Raw genomic sequence first — 17274 nt, forward strand, 5'->3', positions numbered from 1 at the left:
CCCAAAAACATATTTCTTTATTGACTAGCATTCAAAATGTGTTGTGTATTCTGAATAAATACAGTTTTATACGTTCATATTTCAAATGCTTCATTATTCATGGAGAGGTAAAGGAATAGTTCACCTAAAAGGAACCTGCTGTCATTATTTACTTGTAAAGCCCGGCTCGATCGATCCAGTGCCGGCATTCGATCAGCGGGTGAAGGTCTCTGCGTATTACTGTCTTTTCTCGTGGCAAAGTATTTTGATTAAATGCAATACATTTTTTATATGTATTCTCTTGTTATTTCATCTGACTCCATAAAATGAAAAGGTTTTTAAAGATATCTGTGCATCATTAAATATAAGCGAAAGTTTGACTAAACTCTAATGAAATAATATCAAAGTCAGTTAGAATCATCAAATGTAACAATTTATTATGTCAGGTAAATTTATCATTCCAATTTCATAATCAGTTAAAGATAATCAATATATTTAATGCTCTGGAATAAAGAGAAGACGAACCCGACATTAGGAAATACGTGAAGCTGAGAGATCGGCCTCTCAGCCTCACGGGCTCATCTGAAATACAGAAAACGCCCTGATCTCTAGCTGCATTTCATTATATAGCCAGACCTCATTTCATATGTAAACATGAGTTCACAGTGGAAATTTACTGTGTTCACCCTCCCAGACTTACTGGGGGCAGAAGTTGATTTACATGGTACCATTTGCTAACAGTGGGAATTAGCATTGAGTTCACACCTTCTGAGAGCAGGAGGGTTTAACCATCCACCCTCCTTTGTGTGTATGTTATCTCTAAACTCTTAAAAACCTTATTACCTTTTGTTTATTTGGAAATGAGACATTTGTACCAGTCGCACTGAGACATTTCAAATGATACCAAACATGTATAAAACTGTATGATAATTGTTCACATTAAAACCATATAGATTTGTGTGTGAGTTTGGGTGATCTCTAGCCTGGGAAAACCCAGACAACTTCCGGCAAATTTAGATTTGCTCTGAAAGTTAGTCTGGCACAGTGCTCAGTCAAGCCCATTTCCAATCCGTCGAAATCGAGGCACCAATCAGAAACGTTGGGGCGGGCTTTACACGATGACGACAGCACTGGGATTTTGAAGCAGATTTTGTAGCCTACATTACAAAGATGGATGCCGCCGTCGAACATCACTCATTTGAATCAGCTATCGCGTCTGTTTTAAGCGATTTGAACGTTTCCTTTTTGTTAAAAACCGAGCAAAGAACAACACTCGGAGATGTTTCTCCGCCGCTCTGCATACGTCATCTCCTTCATCGCTCTGATTGGGTTTAGGTCTATCTGCGACGTCCGTTGGTGACGCCCTCTGGAAATGATTTGTCTATGACGCTTTGCCAGACCATAACTCAGTTACAACTGAGAATGGTCTGGTTTTAACCAGGCTAGGTGATCTCTGCAAGAGTGGGGGATGTGGGGAAGAAGTGTGTGTGTGGGAGATAGTTCAAATGTTAATTTGCAGCAAGGTCCTTTGTCTCATAGACCAGTGGTCAGGTCTTTCTCTTCAACCAGTTTTTCCAGTCTTACATACTCATCCTCATGCCTTCCCCTCTGCTGTAGTTCTCAAATCAAATAAGGCATCATGGTCAGAGACATGTTAGATTCAATATGTTTGGCATTGGATAAAATTATGTTGATGCAATTTGATAGTGTTATTTTAGTATTTATATTGTTTTATAGAATTTATTAATAATTAGCTTTTATATTTAATTTTTTTATTTAATTTTATAGTTTAAGATTGTGCTGTTGTCTTTTTTCTTTTTTAAATATTTTTATTTATAAATGTATTTTTATTTCAATTTTAGCTTTAGTAATTGTAGTAATTTCAGCTTAACATTTATAATTTAAAAATTTTCATCTAATATTTATATTTTAATTTATTTGAGCTGTATTTCAATACTAAAATACTTTATATATATATATCAAAAAGTATCATTCGAGTCGTGCATCATATTCCAAGTCTTCTCAAGTCACATGATAGATTAGTGTGAGGAACAGACCGAAATTAAAGTTGTTAGTCAGTGCAAAGGGTCTGAAATGGACTACAATATATACTGTATATATATATATGATGCACGATACTTTTTGAAGTTGACAGACCCATTTCTATTTCACGTTCATTATTCTGAAAAAAAGCAACCGTGATAATCTTTTTTTTTTTAACTACCCTTTTATGTTTAATGAAAGAAAGTAAGTCATGCAGATTTAAAACAACATCATGTGGAGTTTCAGTGACAGAATCTTCTTTTTCAAATAATTTGAAACGTATTGTAATAGATGGCCACAAAGAACTTCTGAAGCAGTAAAACCTCAGCTGAATGTGTGTATGCAGAAGCACGCAGCAGCATGTTTATTTGTACTTGAGGTTGTAAATAATCTGTCAGGTCTGATCTGGGCTTTAGTAATTGGATTGGTGTCTCGTGGCTCTTTTAGATGAGATGTCATCTGCATCTGATTATCGTCTCTGGACCGCTGTAACTCATCTCCTTATTTTTAGACTCACACTGTTTTCCAGTCATTTGGTTTAACTATCATCATAATAATACAGCACATAAGAGGCATCTGAGTGTGTTTGTGCCACTAATGCCTTCTAATGCCTTCTGGATGATTTGGCGCTGCGTGTACCAGCGAGGTCAGTGGCGCTCCACTAACAGCCAGCTGGATCACAGCCAGGGTCTCCAGGGCAAAAGGGTAAAAGGAACTGAGGGGAGAGACGACTCCATCCCCTAAAGAGGAGTCACTTATAGGGCCTGTGTGATCTGAGACATGCTTTCTCACTAATGATGTGTTCTGGTAGCAGGCGGTCTGTGTATCTCTCTATGAACTTGCTGACTAATACTTGGTTTATTTCCTCTATTAATATTGGCTTCTATGACATTCACAGGGATTTAAGATGTCTGTGTGTGTGCGCGTCTGTATGAGTCATTATTTGTTTGTGTATCGACGGGCTGCTGTTATTGCATGGGTCCGTTTTTGGATTAGGTCTGAGATGTGGTATCAGCCTGTAATTGAGGTGCTGAGCTATTGAATAATTGATTAATTAATTGATTATTTTTTTGTATTAATTAGATATAACTTTTATTTAAATATTAAGGTATTTATGTATGTCTAATTCAAAGTATTGAGTTATTAAGTATTCAGGCATGAGCTTTTAAATCATAAAGTTTTAAAGATCGTAAGAAATATTCAGTTAAATACTCAGGCTGAAGTGAAAGCCGGTGACTCGTGGTAGAAATCATTTTTGATTTGATTATTTTATTTAATATATTTTCTTTTATTTAAATATTAAGTATTTACGTAAATCTCATTTTAAATATGAATTATTTAGGCATACATGTTTAGATTAGAAGGTCTAAAGAAATATTCATTCAGTCGGGGTTCTTCAAAGTTTTGAGTTTTGACTAGTGTGTAAAAAAACCTGCAGGATGTGATTTCATGTCTCTGCTCACAATCCTGATCTTGATTTGAAGAGAATAGGGCTGTGAAGTCTTATCCTCTCTGTAAAGATGGGTCCTATAAACACCCCTTCAGAATGTGTTATTAAACCTGTGATTATGTTCCTGTGATTTTGACTTTCCACTTTTAGACTTTTCAGATCACTGTATAGTTCTGAGAGTGACGTATTTGAAGTGTATCTCTGGCAGATATTTAGCACACACACACACACACACACACACACACACACACACACACACACACACACACACACACACACACACACACACACACACACACACACACACACACACACACACACACACACACTTCCATCCACAGATCTGTGCTTTTTTATGCAGTGTACTCTGAATTCTCTTTTGAAATCATCTTATTATTGTAGTAGTCATAACATTTGTTTATGGAAGCTTGTTTCCACCACAGAATTACATTTCACAATTCTGACTCTTTTTTTTTCTCAGATAAAAAGTTGCAATTACTTTTTTATTTTTTTATTCAGTGGTGGAAACAAGCTTCAATTTCTATTTGTTCTTTTTCAGTCATTTCTCAGAGCTCCATTCATTCAGCTCAAGACCACACAACTCATCACTTATGAGTCTCTTATCATTTATCAGTGTGGTACTATTTGAGAGTTTGTGCTTCAGGATCCTGTCCTCCAGTGGATTCTTCCTTCTGCTGAGTTTTAAATATAGACTCACTCTCCTCTTTTAGCATCTTTCATAATTATCTGTATTTCCTCTGGAACTCATCTCTACCCATCCACCTCTCTCACTTCCTGTCTCTCATTTCTACCAGAATATGATCTAGCTGTTAACTATTAAAACAAATCATTTCAATTTAATTGTCTTTTTGTTCATTTTTAAAGCAATGTTAAAGCTGTTATCTGTAGTTATGCAGGACGTATAGCTGCTTTACTGGTCAATCTGAGCCAGCTGTGTGCTGCACTGGTATCTTTTTGCTAAAATACAGTCTGTTGTGAGATAATTTACAGTATTGTTCAGCTCATATATGGTCATAATATGAGCTTGATCCCATGTCTGCCGTACTTGAGTAGAAGACTTATTTCATTCTTTGTCATATGTCATATTTGGGAGCAGTAGCACCGGTGCCACTGAGCAACAGTAACGTGCACAATCTTTAAATATTCTACTCTTATTAAATGTATCATTGTTCTTCTATACAGTATCATACTGAACTGGCCTACAGGTTCAGTGATTTTACAAGGATCGCTCTTTACATGCTTTCTGTGTAATTCAGTCACAATTTGAAGAAAATCGATCGATTTTCATGAGACTTTGTGATTTTTTTCTCCTTCTTACTTCAGTACAAAGCAGTGCCAAACTTTGACAAAATTTATTTCTTTATGATTTGATATTTTATAATAGTGATGTCATAATATCTAAATATAAAATCAGAAGCAAAACGTGTGAAAAATAATATTAGGGAGAGGAAATTGCTAATAAGCTGATAAGTCCTTCTCTGCTGTCATCTACAGGTAATAGTGCAAATTTCATGTCTTTTTACATTTAAATTGGATACTATTTAGAGCTTTGAAGCACTTGAAAGTCCTTGAACAGTGCTTGAATTTTACCCTCAAAAAGGTTGTACAAACCCTGAAATGATGTAAAAACATTCGACTGTTTTTGCCACAATGGTTACAGTATTACATATTCCATTGTGAATGTTGGTGATTTGAGGATTGAAAATCCTTCAATAACTCATTCGTTCATGGCACAATGTTTCTCCTGGTTTCCATTCCTCTATTGTTTGATCTGATATCTATGGTTTACCGTAATAGAATTCTGCATCGAATTTGAGTGCTTCTCACTAGATATTGCAATGTTAATACTGCAGTGAATTAAAACGCTTATACTGGCGGGCTGTTTACACGGGACCATTTAACTAAAAACTGAAAACTTTTTATGCATCTTGGCCATTCATTTAAATGACAATGGCGTTATGGGGTGCCTGAAGTTGTTTTTTTTTTACTTTTGAAAATGGATTTCAAAGTGCAAGTTTTTGAAAAGAATATCGTTATCATCTCCATGTAAACTACAAAAACACAAATTTGTGAAAATGATGACGTAAGTTTTTATGAAAAACTTTTCTGTTTTTAGTACATCGTTGTTGTGTAAACATACCCAAAATTTTGTCACACCAGCAGAAAAAAGTATACGTATAAAATTTGCATATTTAATAAAAGTATATATATATATATATATATATATATATATATATATATATATATATATATATATATATATATATATATATATATATATATATATATATATGTCACGATGTGGGTTTGTGTCATGTTCTATGGTTCCCTGTCTTGTCTATTAGTTATCCCAGGTGTTTCTGATTTCCCACACCCCCTTGTTATCTTGTCTAGCTCGTTTGTCCCTGATTATTTAAAGGTTCTCTAAGCGATCCTGGGTGACGTCACTTCTTGTTGACGTTCGAACTATTGTCAAACAAAACGGAGGCTAGCTAGACCCTCCCTCCTCCTCATCCGCTCACTAACCCCCCAAACCACACCCCCAAACCCTTCTTGTCGGTCATTGGCTGGAACAGTTTGTTATGTTTTGGGGAGCGGGTCGCTGCAGTTTGTTTTTGGTGCTGTTTGTGAAGCATGGGCTGTCTACAGAGATCGCGTTTCTTTACAGTGTGTTCAGGGGACAGGCAGCCAGCGGATAGTGAGGAGATGTTTGCTGTATGTGACAAAAAATGTTTTGGCCTAAAAAACACATGACATCGCTTAGAGCACCTTTAAGCCCTGTGTTTCAGCCTTGTCTTTGTGAGTTCTTGTTTAATGTTTGACTGTTAATGCTAGTGTTGGTTGTTCCTGTTCCTGAGTCCCGAGTCCTGTATCCAGTCTGTATAGTTTGTAGTCTGTTAAATAAAGCGTGTGCTGCTTTTGGATCCTGCCTCATCTCTGCTTCAACCGCACCACGTTACAATATATATATATATATACTTTTATTAAATATGCAACCCCAAATCCAGAAAAGTTGGGACATTTTGTAAAATGCAATAAAATCAAGAATCTATGATTTGTTCATTCTCTTTACCTTTATTTAACTGACAAAAGTGCAAAGAAAATATTTTCAAAGTTTTCATTGATCAACTTAAGTGTATTATGTAAATATGTGCCCGCAGTCCAGATCTGTCTCTTATTGAAAATGTATGGCCCATCATGAAAAGGAGAATCAGAAAACGACAACCACAGACTGTTGAGCAGAAGTCTTATATCAGGCGAGATTGGGTAAAAATTCCACTTGCAAAACTTCCACGATTAGTATCCTCAATTCCAAAATGATTAAAAAGTATAATTAAAAGGAAATGTGATCACATTGTGGTAAACATGCCTCTTTCCTCAATTTTTTTGGAGTGTATTGGAGCCATCAAAATCAACATTTGTTTATATTTACAAAATTCACTGAAGTTGGTCAGTGAAAACTTTGAAAAACTTTTCTTTGTACCTTTGTCAGTTAATTAAATAAAGGTTAAAGAGAATGAACAAATCACAGATTCTTTTAAGGGGGTTGTAAATACTTTTTAAAATATATACAAAATATACAACTTTACATAGATTATGTCAGTGATTATTTGGTTTTGCATGGTAACAAAGTATGTAAATACATTGATATGGTTATTTTCATATGTTATGTAGGCCATAGCTTAAAATACAATACTTGTGTTGGTCCTCGAGTTTGGCGGATTTGCTTATTTGGATGGAAACATCTGATGATGGAATCTAAAGTTGAGCGTAATGATTGGGGTCAGGAGATCATAGAATAATTGCGACAGGCCTGTCTGTGGTTTGCCATCTGCCCTTCATTCTTTTCATCTAGTACACTCTTTATTTATTTTGCCAATTACCAGACTAAGTCACTGTCGCTGATGGTCTTCAGCACAGGAACTCAGTGCTGGTAAGTGCTGGTCTGAAATGGCTGCGTAGGGGGAAGGTGAAAAAGTCTCCTCGTTTTCAGCATGAAATAAAATCTATCTTGGTTTTTTGGGGTTTTTGTGAGGTTTTTTATGAGCAGGCACAAACACTTTTACAATTCAGAAGTTTTCAATTATAATGGATTATGGTTAGGATATATATATATATATATAAAGTGTGTGTGTGTGTGTGTGTGTGTGTGTGTGTGTGTGTGTGAGAGAGAGAGAGAGAGAGAGAGAGAGAGAGAGAGAGAGAGAGAGAGAGAGAGAGAGAGAGAGAGAGAGAGAGTGTGTTTTTGGCGTGTGCACTGGCATCCATGTTGTGTTGTATTTGTCAGTGTAGATCATTTAACAAAACGTTTATTTTACAATTCTTAGACATTACAACACAGTTCCAATATAAATAACCACAAAACACATCACATTAGTGATACTTATTGTATCACACAAGAAAAAAATAAAAGTTCATCTACAACAAAACAAACTGCATCATTATAACACCACTGATTTGAAAAAAACGTCAAGTCCTTCATCATTTTATAAAACTTAAAATCAATCCACACTCTTGATTTTATCCTGTTTTTTAAAATAGACACAACTTCACATCCTTCTGACCCTTCCATTTTGTTCTTCCTGCTTAAGTATATTGCCATTTTTGCTTCACCTATAATGAAGTTTAAAAGTTGACATTTTATTCTATTTTTTGCTACATACCGATAACCAAAAATAAAACTCTGAACAGTAAAAACCTCACTTAACTTGTTAAACAACAATTTAAGAAAATCAAAAAAATAACCCAACCTTGAACACTCCATAAAACAATGAAAGATTGTCTCCCTTTTTTTACAAAAAGGACACCCAGACGACACATTGGGATTAATAACACTTATAAAAGCATTGACAGCAACTGCCCCGTGTAAAATCCTCCATTGAAGATCCCCCACTCTTTTTCCCAAAGGAGGTTTATACAACACTCTCCACACAGGTTTTATACTCTGATCCAAGCCAAGTTTGTCTCTCCAAACAGTGTCTACTTTTCCATTTAAAACTTTCTTATTTAAAACTTTAACACAGCTTCGATACAATTTCTTACGGTCAGCCTCGTGAATACTTAAATCTTCCAAGTTCTCCAACATCCCGCCATTAGCTCCTTTAAGATCAGGAGTAAAGAAAAGCTCAGGAAAAAGGTCTTTATTGTTTGGAGAAACCCTCCCTTCCCCATAACTCACAAGTAGAGACTTTTCTTCCATCGTAAGTCTTTGTTTTAAAACCTCCAACAATTTTCTTGCCAATCTTTCAGACCTTAATTTTAGACCAGATGCTACCCCTTGTGCGTTATTTAACTCAGGACCCCCAGCTGCTATCAGATCACACAATTTAACCTTTTTTGAGGAAAACATTACATTTTCAAACCCATATGCAATTTCATTAGACACATCCAACCTGGCTCCAAACACAGTCGGTTCTTCTAATAACCAAAATAAAGATGTCTCAGAAACCCCTCTTCTCTTTTTAAAAAAACTCCACACTCTAAAAATCCCCTTATAAAAAGGTGTCAGTCCATTCAGTTGAATCTTGTTAGAATCCATTAAAAACAAAGTAAAGTCCAAACCCAGACCTCCAGCTTGTTTTAAAATAGATCCAGCAACGTTTCTCCAAACCAGATCTTCTGGACCTGTTAAAAGTCTTTGAATGAACTGCAAGCGAAAGGTTGCTCCTCTGCTGACCAGGTGTATCAGCCCTTGTCCCCCTTCCTCTCTAGGAAGATAGAGTACGCTCTGCGGTATCCAGTGAAGCTTAGTCCAGAAAAAGTCCACTATTACAGCCTGCAGTTTTGCGAGAAGTCCACTTGGCGGCTCAATACATGCTAAACGATGCCAGAACATTGAAGCCACCAGGTTATTAATAATTGTCACACGTCCTCTAAACGACATTTTTGGCCACAACCATCTCCATTTTTCCAGACGTCCTTTTGTTTTTTCCAAAACCCCTTCCCAGTTTTTTTGCAACATTGAATCATCTCCAAGATAAACACCCAAGTATTTAAAACCACTTTTCTTCCACTCAAGTCCACCAGGTAGTTTAGGAAGGCATCTACCTTCCCATTTTCCGCCAACTATGGCTTCACTCTTACACCAGTTTACTTTAGCTGAAGACAGTTTACCAAACTCTTTTAAAATTACCTGTAAAGTGTTTACTTCTTCTTGGTTTTTTATCATAACCACAATATCGTCAGCATAAGCTGATAACTTAATCTTAAACTCAGATTGCGGTATACTCCACCCATCAATGTTTGCCTTAATCCTTAACAGCAGAGGTTCAATGGCTAAAGCATACAACATGCCGGAAAGTGCACACCCTTGTCTAACACCTCTTGTAACTTTAAAAGGAGCACTCAACCCTCCATTAATTTTGAGTATACTCTCAATGTTTTCATACAACTGCTGCACTGTTCATCCTAGATGCCGACAAAATACTCCTATATCCCACAACTTGCGCAACTGCTATGCTGCAGTCTTCTATAGAGCATCGTTCCGCGGGCATGACCTTAATGCCATTCCTCCGCGTCAGCTTATCAAGCTGTACGCTCTCCGATGCTGCCATCTCCGACAGCACACGCTGAACAACAGCGTTTTACTCTCCCTAACTCCAGCAAAACCTCCACAAATACACCAACAACTTTGCCAAAGAAAGAAGAAAAGTTAGAAAACTCACACAGCCCGCAGGCCAACGCTCTCGCACTCCACCCTCCACACCCGTTCAGCTCAGACGCTCACGCATGCGCAGAGAGAGAGAGAGAGAGAGAGAGAGAGAGAGAGAGAGAGAGAGAGAGAGAGAGTGTGTTTTTGGCGTGTGCACTGGCATCCATGTTGTGTTGTATTTGTCAGTGTAGATCATTTGAATTGAGCCTGATGGATTCCATGCGTGTTCACACACACATTACTGAAGGTGACTTTGTGGTGCAGCAGAAGTAATTGTGTATTGCACAGTGGCACACGACTCTTCTGGTGTGTGTGTGTGTGTGTGTGTGGTTGTTTCATCACATCAGTGACCTTGCCCTGCTTTAAACGGTCAGAGCACTGCAGCGGACATAGAGCCCTGCTGAGGCTGAACAGAGTGACGTCCTCTCAGGAGTTTGTAATGAGAATTTGAGGTTTCTAATTGAAACTTTTTTTGTTATTGCTTTTACACAAAGTAATGTTATTTGTGTTAAGCACTTGTGATAATAAATATTGTTCAAAAAAATGTATTTGTAAAATTTGTATTTAATGACAGCAGTGTTGATGTAACAGAAGCAAGCTAGTATTGTGCATGTAAACCTCACTCCCCTGGCCTCAAGAGGTGCACACCTTAGGACCCAAGCAATCCGATTGGTATAAAGCACGTTTTATGGGTAATCGCTGTAGTGCTTGGTTACAAATCAGACAAAATCCCTTTATTATATTAGTCGTTACTACGTTATAACGACCATTAATGTCTTTTAACTTATACGTTTCATATACTAGTATGTAAGCGAAGCTATAGATTGTGAAATTAAATTGAGTTTGAAATTAAATAGATTGTGTTTTTTTTAGTTAGCTTAGGCTACATATACAATTCAATTACTATACAATAGCTGTTTGTCTTTCTGTAAAGCTGTGTGTACTGTGAAAAGCGCTATACAAATAAATATATTACTTGATGGCAGAAAACTGCTAGACTACCTGCTTAAAATGTTTTTACAAACTGATTTTATCTTATCTTGTACATAACAGCGGGATTTAGCTGTAGGGCTATAGCAGCGGGATTTAGCATTCTACATAAAGCTACCACATCAAGCTAAAACAGCTCACGTTAGCTACAACAAGTTATCGCGAGAACAGTTTTAGATCAGGCATACTACTGGGGTCCTAAGGTGGGTCTCATCGTCTCTTTACCACATTGGAAACACTGGTTTAAGTAGGACCGGTTACATTAGCAATGTTGCTTTGATTATTACTTAGGTGTTTCTTCAACTAAGTTTAGGGGCAGTAAGATTTTGTTATGTTTTTGAAAGAAGTATCTTATGCTCATCAAGGCTGCATTTATTTAATCAATAATACAGTAAAAACAATAATATTATGAATTACTATTACGTTTCAAAACTGATAAACCTAAAATGTGTTCAGTTTGACTAAAATAAACATCAACCCGTAGGACGTAAATGTGCCTGTAGTTGAAGAAACATCTACTTATTCTCGTCACTAAACTCAGGATAGTCATGGCAGGAGGTGTGTGAATGCGAAAGCAAGGACAGAAGGTGTGTTCAAGACAGCAGTGTACTGCAGACTACTGTATCCCTCCCTCCCCCTCACTCTGTCCTACTCTACACTGCATTAAGCTGTGCACGAGGAGAGGAATGCCAATATGCTGCGCTACCGGAGTGTGTGTGTGCGCGTTCTGAAGGTGAAGTGGGATAGCGAGGATGTGAAATCAAGGCCGGTGAGGTCTATAATTGTGCTGGCTCTAGAGAGAAGTGTTTGCTCCTTTGCAGCATGACAGCGAGCGTGTGTGTTTGCGTACGCGTCTGTGATGCCGGATGAGAAGACTCCGCTTCCCCCTGCACTCCCCAGCTGATATAGTAGTCCGGCATACTTCCTGTGCAGCGGTTGGTTGAGCAAGTGTATGCGAGTGTGTGAGGAGCGGAGAGGAGGGAAAGAGGAGCGGCAGGCCTGTAGTGTGGTGGAATGAAGAGTGGAGCATGCTGGGGGCCGGGAACGGTGCGCTCCTTCTGCAGCTCGGGCTGTCTGAGCCGCTTCAGCCGTGGTCAGTGCACTCACACCGGAGGAAGAGATGACACTTCCTCATCTTTATCGCATACTCCTGCTCCTCTCGCTCTCGTACGGGCACCGACTCGTTCCTCTTCGTTCTGTCATCTCCTGAACCTCACCTGCCTCAGAGGTAGGATATGAGCAAACCGACTCTTAACTGTTCTGCTGTAATCAATCTCTGTGTTTCGTTCTCCTGGTCTTCTTGCAAGGAAGTGTGGGGTCAGCACTTCCTCCCCCCGCCTCATTGTCATGTCCAGTGTTTGATTGACGTGTCCAAGCACATTGTAACGTGTGCGCATGATGCTCCTGACTTCATGTGGAGCTTTACTTTCTCTCTGTCTCTGAATTGTGTTTGTGCGTCGATTTAAAGATTGCTTTCAGTATTGTGGATTGTGAATGAGCTCTTCTTTAGTACAGCACAGCTGTTCAGTCTTGACGTCAATTTGAAAAAGTTTTTAAATATTTGTTTTTGATTTATGAATAAAATAAGGTTTGTGGTTAATATTACTGGAAGAGACTTGCACATTTTGTCCTACAAAAAAATGACATGCTATCATACCTCAAACACTGCCATTACTGTACGTGATTTTTACCTATCTGAATGTGATCTGTATCAAATTCTTGGTGCATAATAGATAGAATTGCGCAAGATGTACATAGAACGTGATGCATTATGGGTGATTATGGTCTTATGTTATACAGGGCATGATGTTTCATGACCCTTCAATTGCATCAATTGCATCAGTGTGATCAATGAAAGTCAGTCATTGTCTTGGATCATTCCTGAGCTCTTCGTGCAGCAGCTGTGAGACCTTTAGCAGTACTGAACTAAGATTCACAGACAGGTTTTGGCTGACAGGGAGCTCAAGTTTGAGCTTGAGGAAATGAATAGTCAATTCAAGTCTAATTTACGATGCCAGAGATTTAGACAGAAATCTGTATGATCTTAGTGCTGGAGACAGAATGTGATACGATGCAGAATAAACCATGGGGTAATAACAAAGTCAAGGGATCTTGACTGGATTGACATGCAAAACTTCAAAATATTTTCCTTAAATTGTAACATAATCCTTATATTGTAATCATTACGAGCACAAGTTGTTATGCTGCCTAACATGTTAGCTGTCTGCTTAAATGCACAATATGAAAGTTCTTTTCCATTAAAATACCCCAAAACACTAGAACTATGTTATATATTTTGTTAACTTGTGTACACATTATACCGAAGATAAAACAGCTATTTTAACCAGTGTATCGTCCCGTGTCATTGCTTCGCCTGTCAATGACGTCATATCTGCGTTACCCTCGATTTCCTTCTGTTGAAACCAAGGGTGCGTCTCAATCAGCTCCCGAGCTTGTGAACCAGTATATTGTGTTTAGCACACTGGTAAGGACAGTAAAGGACGCTGTCTCACTACACATTGTGGCACTAATGACTCTATTTCCGGTGATGTGACCTCATTGTACAACATCACTACTGGTATTTATGAACAACAGCAGAGCGGATATCTTTCTGTCATTACTTGTAATGTTTTTTAAAGTATATTTTGATAAATACTTTGCTTGCTACGCATACGTGCAACATTTCAGCCCTAAATAAATTATACATTTTATCTAGATTATGTTCATTACCTGTCTAACAAGGTATGTTTATGCTGAAATATAATAAAATAATGGTTTGTATTTTTAAAAACATCTATCGCGTGTCATTTATGTGTAGTGAGTTCACATGATTTAAAGTTCCGTGCTTCAGACCTTCCGTTAAGTGAACATAGTGAGCCTCCATGCTCCCTGGTTTTCACGGTGCATTGTGGGACTTTTAGGGGGCGAACGTTTCAGTGCACTGGAAGGATTCTGCGACTGAGTCAGCCCTTAAAATGGAAGACTCCCCGATCAGTGCCCTGACTTCTGAACAGTGGCGATTCTAGACCATTTCAACTGGGGGGGGCCAAGCTGGGGCCAGGTGTACTGTTAGAGGGGCCAGTTACATTTAGACCTTATTGTTGTCATATCATTTTCTGCACTGTACTGCAGGCATAAACAGGCAAAATACCATGTTTATAATCATTCAACAATGTATTTGCATTTCCATTATATTTTTACATTTGCATTACATATTCAGTATTAGTCACAGTAACTGTAATTGACATGATTATTTCTCTTCATTTTGGTGAGAACTATAGAGCAAGGTTAGTCTTATTGTATAAATCTCTTGTTTTCTTGATTTACCGCGAGTAACATGTTTGTACCCAAAAAGTAAATCGGACAACACTATTTTGTCAAGTGGTTAACATAGCATAATCAGAAAGAGCTTTATGTGTAATAACAGTAATACAGCATTTTCTTTTGGAAAAATTACATTTTAGTTGCATAACATCAGTTAATAGCAACGTTCCATCCTGTAGGATTTTCTTATGCAGAGGACAAAAAATATTTTTAAAGTGTCCATACAAAGAAAGTCAGTGGGCACCAATGTTGTTTGGTTACAAATGTTTCTAAAAAAAAACAAAACATGTTTTGTCTTTTGCAGAAGAAAGGGCTTTTAACATTTGCTTTAACTGGACAGTCTTTTTAGTGAGGCTGGGCCATATTTCCTGATTTTAGCTCTCAAATTATGCTGTTTAAATAGTACTTTACTTTTTGTCCCCTCTCTCTGTGTATGGTTATTTATGGTGGAGTCTTTCAGTCATTGCATCATTTATGCAATAACTAAAAGAGTTACTGTGCTACTGTGTGTGAGAGTGTTGTGGGTCAGAGTGACATTGAACTGAAGGATATCTATTTCCTCCACATACGATGGCCTATCATGATACTATGCAAACATGCATGTTCACCCTCTTAAGACTGACGGTGATGCCCTGTTTTGATATGATGACCCAAAAGCTCTCTGTCCATCTGTGACTATTGTACTGATGTGTACAAAACAAGCATGCAGATCGTAATCTCTGACTGTACATATACGGTTCTGAATGTGTGATCCGTTCCTCACTGACAGTTGTCACAGTCTTTGCTCTAATTTTGAACTGAACATGAAGCCCTTTTCTCCTGTATGTCCTCCACACAAAAATCAATAAAGCAGTTATACAGCAGCCAGTTTATTTAGTCAATAACCTTTGTTTTTAGAAAACAACACCACTTACCAGCTTTTATTTTGAGCTATAAATACATACTCATTTCTCTCAGTCTATTGTTAGTTGGATATGAGGGTGAAAATTGATCATTATGGTGGCATACAGTATGTTGAGACAGTTTTACAGTATGTTTAACTATACATAAGTGAATAAATGCATTAGTAACCTTTTTTAGATACACACACTATTGTTCATTTTGTAGAGCCTGCATCTAAAATCATCAAATCTTGTGCACTTACTATTGGCTCTAAGTAAACTTACTGTATAGTGACCTGTGTTATACACAGCAGCACTAGCCAGTTGCCTTATTAAAAGACTAGTAAGTTTGAGAAACATTTTTGCTTTGAAGGCACAATATGTAAGATTTTTTCGCCACAAGAGGGCACAGTTTCCAACAATAACAAAGGCGTAGGTTGATGACGCAGTGATGAGCTGAATGATGGGACTTGCTGTCAAGCTGATGGATCTAATAATGTTTATGGATGAGTGCAAACATTCATGTTTTTTAACATTACAGTGGTATGAAGCAGGTCACGATTGCTAAAGAGACAGATATCACACGCGAGTCCCGCGGATATAAAGGAATAAGGACATTTAATTCTACCGAACTACCCGCAAGTGCTGGATTACTCACACAGGTCAGTTTATTAGACGAATTAAACTTGAGAGGTAACGCAGCTGCTTCACTTGGTCTAACGTTACACTATCACACTAAATGGCATTTAAATGTGTGTTGAAAGTTATAATGTTATACTACGCGTTAGTTCGTTTGCTATACGAAACTAGCAGTAAGCTAGATCAACATTAGAAAAACATACTGACCATATTCTAACATTTCATCATGTTGAGCTAACGTTATATAACATTGATTTGTTTTATGTACATTTGCTCACCTGTCTAATAAAGCTGTCAAGTTGTGACTCGTGAAGCTCTGGCCCTGTCCCAAATGGCGCACTTCATGCAGACTTTCGGTCTCGTGGACTTAAATTGCGCGTGCTCGCCAAGTCTACGAGTCCGTAGGCCGTCCCATTTAGCATTTTAACGCTCTGAAGTGTGCTCAGCAGCGCCCCCTTTGTACCCTTGAAGCGGTCTTCCGTGAAGCCTGCATAGATGCAGGCTCCACGCACTTTAACTACCCAGGAATCCTTGCGAAAGGCCAATCAGACAACGGATGGGAGGAGATTTCGCTCACGGACAATTGTTAACATGGCTGAGAAGAAAATATTTAAGTGTAATTATCATTACAGTTTTTATGACAAGTTTATACAAACATTATGATCATCGACCAGTGGTTGATGTCTCAAACATAGGCTAATAATATAATACTATCGCATTATGATTCATTAAATAAATAGAACAGAATGTCAGGGCTTTACTGAGTCATATGTAAACACAACAACAATAGGCAGCATATTTCCCCGAACCTGTAGCTCCTGTCCATAACAACAATCAGACCGTCTTCCTGTTTCCGGCGTGACAATTGAGTCTGTCCCAAAAATACCTCTCAATGCGCCCTCGCGGACTCGTGCTAAGGGCCCTATAGGTCTGCACTACATGACGTCACCGAAGTGTGGACTCTGAGGAAGTCCACAAGTCCGGAGTGTGCCATTTGGGACAGGGCCTCTGTCAAGTCCAAGTTAGTCACGGACGTGGAGCTCTCGGCATCTCAAAAACGCCACGCTGATATTGATCCTCATTTTAGTTCTCCTTGTTTGTCCCAAAGTCTGCTTGCCATGGTCTATGTTTGAAAGAAACAAGAACTGCATGCCGCTAAACGTTACGCACTACGCAGTTGTCCGCGTCTGTCGCCATGGTTACGTCATGCTATGGCAGTATGAACAGAAACCGAGAATAGCGCGGATATTGCGTCATTGACAGGCGACATTTTTTTTCCGTGACGGCCACTTATT

At 38.1% G+C, this 17274-nt stretch overlaps 1 protein-coding gene across 2 annotated transcripts in view; it reads left to right on the top strand.

Moving 5' to 3' along the window:
* Positions 1-17274, top strand: part of osbp2b (oxysterol binding protein 2b) — a 73988-nt gene that overhangs the window by 32779 nt on the left and 23935 nt on the right. The window contains exon 1 of one of the 2 annotated variants that reach the window (XM_056244034.1): positions 11995-12363. The exons of the other annotated variant lie outside the window; for it this stretch is intronic. Within the exon in view, the coding sequence (XP_056100009.1) occupies positions 12150-12363 (214 nt within the window). The 5' untranslated portion in view covers positions 11995-12149. Of the gene's footprint in view, positions 1-11994; positions 12364-17274 lie in introns of those variants that run through there. 2 annotated transcript variants of the gene reach the window in all.

This window comes from Rhinichthys klamathensis, unplaced genomic scaffold, assembly GCF_029890125.1.
Source record: "Rhinichthys klamathensis goyatoka isolate OS25496 unplaced genomic scaffold, OSU_Roscu_1.1 h1tg000899l_1, whole genome shotgun sequence".
Classification (NCBI taxonomy): Eukaryota; Metazoa; Chordata; class Actinopteri; order Cypriniformes; family Leuciscidae; genus Rhinichthys; species Rhinichthys klamathensis.